The following is a 3,620-nucleotide window of genomic DNA, read 5'->3' as shown; positions in this document are numbered from 1 at the left end:
ATTTTCAAAATTTTCAAAAACTGAATGAAAATCGAATTTTGATGGAGACAAATATTTCAAATTTTGATCATTCATAAACCTTCTCTGGGGCCACGTGAGGTCCCATGCAAAATTTGGGCCTAATCGGTTCAGCCGTTTTGACGTTTATTGGATACAATTACCAAACAGACCAATTCCTGGACATGAACTCTACCATCTAAAAGTTAGCGTTCTAGAAAAGGTTTAAATAGTCCCATGAACATGTAATACAGCAATTGTGCAGAGCACACAACCCCAGTTTACTTATATAGGTCGATTTTCAAGCTTTAGGTGGAACTATTTTTTATGACAACATCAAAATCACAAAAGATTGTTTAGAAGACGTCCTCCTATTCCACAGTTTTATGGGTCTCATTGTCTACTACAGTTGACCGAGAAACCCCTTCATCTAGTACTTTTTTTAAACTTCTAACAGAAGTATCACGTAAAGCTGCTTAGGAACGATTTGACTCTGAGTCATATCTATACAATTTCCCTCCTGTATTAAAAACATGATCTAGGCCTGTGTAATCCTATGCAGTCCTAAAATAAGAAGTTTTTTTAAAACATTTTGTCATCCTTTTTTGTCTGTCCATAATCCATAAAGACTTCGTGGTAGTTCTGTAGTCCTCTGAATGAAGCACAAAATGACAAAATAAATTTTTGTTAATTGCTTTCTTGCTTGACAAAAGCTTATGAAAGATGGTCCACAGCATGATCAGTAGAGCCGAGGGGAGGGAGGGGGGTACAATCTTGTTCGCCTGCCCCTAGTTGCGCCACTGAAGCCTAATCTATATGCTTACAGTTGCATTGTGTTTGTTTGTTTGTACCAAATTATTTTTAAAAAAATATACTTATCAAGTTAGTGAACTGTAAATTGACGATTCTTGCATGTTATGGAATAGTTTTTGGTTGAAGTTTACAGTTTACAGTTTACAGTTTACAGTTTACAGTTGACAGTTGACAGTTGACAGTTGACAGTTAGTTGACAGTTGACAGTTGACAGTTGACAGTTGACAGTTGACAGTTGACAGTTGACAGTTGACAGTTGACAGTTGACAGTTGACAGTTGACAGTTTTCAGTTGACAGTTTTCAGTTTTCAGTTTTCAGTTTTCAGTTTTCAGTTTTCAGTTTTCAGTTTTCAGTTTACAGTTTACAGTTTACAGTTTACAGTTTACAGTTTACAGTTTACAGTTTACAGTTTACAGTTTACAGTTTACAGTTTACAGTTTACAGCACTTTTGGCCTATTTAACTACTTAATTTCTCAAACCTATCTTAAAAATGAATCTTAAAAATGAATCTTTAAAATTCAGACGTAAAAAACGATTCTAAAGTAAAACTAATCTTAAATCTTAATTAAACTGATGATTTTAAAGAAGAAAAAAATTCCGTAATTTCAGATTCACAAAAATGTTTTATTTTTTTGCCCATGTGGGTTAGATAAAAAAATTTGTTGTTTCAGTCTAAAATTTTCTCTTTGTATACATATTGTAACAATTTGTATACAATGTAAAACAATAAGAATAAAAGTTTGCGGATTTTAGAAAATAAAATTTCGTGAATTTTCAAAATTTAATGAAAATCGAATTTTGTTGCAGGAGGCTTATTTTTGAAACTTTGATTATTCATAGACCATAAACCTTCCCTGGGGTCATTTGAGATCCCACAAAAAAATTTGGGCCTGATCGGTTCTGCCGTTTTGACGTTTATTGGATACAAACAAACAAAGATTGACAGACAGACAAGCAAATTATATATTTAGATACATGTATTACTTTATATATTGTAGTTAATTTTTATATGTATAATATATATAGATAAGTATAAAGGAATTTATTCAGGAATTTATCCTGGGAGGGGCTTTATTTTTTTCCCCGGGGGGGGGGCCTGAAAACCCCCTGAAATCAAAAAATTTCGATTGTTCAGAGGGGGGGCTTAGCCCCCATAGCCCCCCCTAAGTACGCCTCTGAATATCAACTCACCGTATCAAGGCCTTAAGACCGGGTCCCCTGCACTCGAACCGTAGTCCTCTCTCCAACATAAAAACTTCAGTTTTATCTTGAAATGTTCAGTTGACGTCTAGTAGCTCTGCAGACAATACAATGGACAAACTATTCCTAATCACGGTATTCATTTATTATTTATTTTTTATTAGTAAACAAACCACCTTCTTAAATCAATTTGTTTTCCAGGGCTGAGCATTGAACACATGTGGGGGCACCTCTCTCCACCCCCCCCCCTCCCTCCTTAGACAAATAAAGAAATTGTAAATATGTATAAACGTTTTGAGAAATTATTTAGAATAAAGGCGTTGTGGGGGTTCCATGTTCTCTATTTTCATACATATTCATCACAGTTCCGACTTGAAGTCCAGACTGTCTGAATTTTGAACCCATATTCACTCATTAAATGCATTTTTTTCGTATTTTCTATTTTATCCTATTTTAAAGGGCGCTGTACTTTAAATAATTAAGTACATAAAGTTTCGCTTTTTTTGATGGATTTTGAATGAAAGATTAAAATATGTTTTAAAGGGAGTGACCGGCTATGTAAGGTAGTTGAACAGTGTTGTGAAAACCTCTTTCGGATTCATTTGGGACGTACTAAACTTATTAAAGATCTGTAAATCCTGAGTTTGAGCGCAAATTAGAGGTTAAAAACTCCTACTTTGGGGGTAGAAACGTTTTCAGAATTAGTTTTTTTAAATTATTAAATAACGACGACATAAAATGTAAAAAAGTTCTACAATAAACTGCAGACGCCATGTATAGTAACATGTTGAGAAAATAAAAATTAATCTTATCATCGATAATAAATAATCTTGTTCAAGTATTAGTTTCTATTTTCTCATTATTCACAAAGATTTTCTGCAGATTTTCTAGAATTATTATTGAAAAGACGACTTTTGTAGAATTTGAAGAAATATGCGAATAAATCAAAAGAAAATAAGAAATTCAATATAGTGATGAAAACAAAATAATTAAATTTAGCATTAATTTATTGGCAAATTTCTTTTGAGAAATATGTTCCTAACCATCTAATTAGATTACACTGTATAATATTTACTTTATTTTTCGTTGTCTTTTTTTAATAATTTTAAAAAAACTAATTCTGAAAGTAGGAGTTTTTTAACGTCGAATTTGCGCTCAAACTCAGGATTTACAATTCTTTAAAAAGTTTAATATGTCTCAAATGAATCCGAAAGAAGTTTTCCACAACACTGCATACTCAGTTCAACTACCTTACATAGCCGGTCACTTCCTTTAAATATGTTTTACATGTTTAGAGATGTTCAAGTTTTGTTGGTAACGTTAAAAAATAAATAACTTTTTCAGCTAAAGAATTAAATCTTTCAAATCAAAGTTAAACATTTTTTTCAAAAACCACATGGTTTTTTATAATGTATCATAAATCACGCCCCACTGGTGTACATTTGAATATCCAAGCTGGGCCAACCTTTGCAGTCCTACTTTGGACTGTACCGCCAATTTACAATCACTAAAGCGGCAGAGAAGTGTGAAATTTATTCATATTTTAAATGAACTTGTTTAAAGATGTTTGTAACTTCCTGAATTTTGAATTTTTTCTCTAAAAGAACA

General features: G+C 32.4%; 1 protein-coding gene across 1 annotated transcript in view; it reads left to right on the top strand.

Moving 5' to 3' along the window:
* Nucleotides 1-2,054: 2,054 nt before the first annotated feature.
* LOC111705761 (kelch-like protein 3) overlaps nt 2,055-3,620 on the top strand; it is a gene marked incomplete at its 3' end in the record, with an annotated part of 5,054 nt that continues 3,488 nt past the window's right edge. The window contains exon 1 of the mRNA XM_023478411.1: nt 2,055-2,147. Coding sequence (XP_023334179.1) covers nt 2,124-2,147 — 24 coding nt within the window. The remainder of the gene's footprint in view (nt 2,148-3,620) is intronic.

This window comes from Eurytemora carolleeae, unplaced genomic scaffold (genome assembly GCF_000591075.1).
Source record: "Eurytemora carolleeae unplaced genomic scaffold, Eaff_2.0 scaffold578, whole genome shotgun sequence".
Taxonomy (NCBI): domain Eukaryota; kingdom Metazoa; phylum Arthropoda; class Copepoda; order Calanoida; family Temoridae; genus Eurytemora; species Eurytemora carolleeae.
The sequence above is the reverse complement of the archived record's forward strand: the minus strand, read 5'-3'. Positions and strand labels throughout refer to the sequence as shown.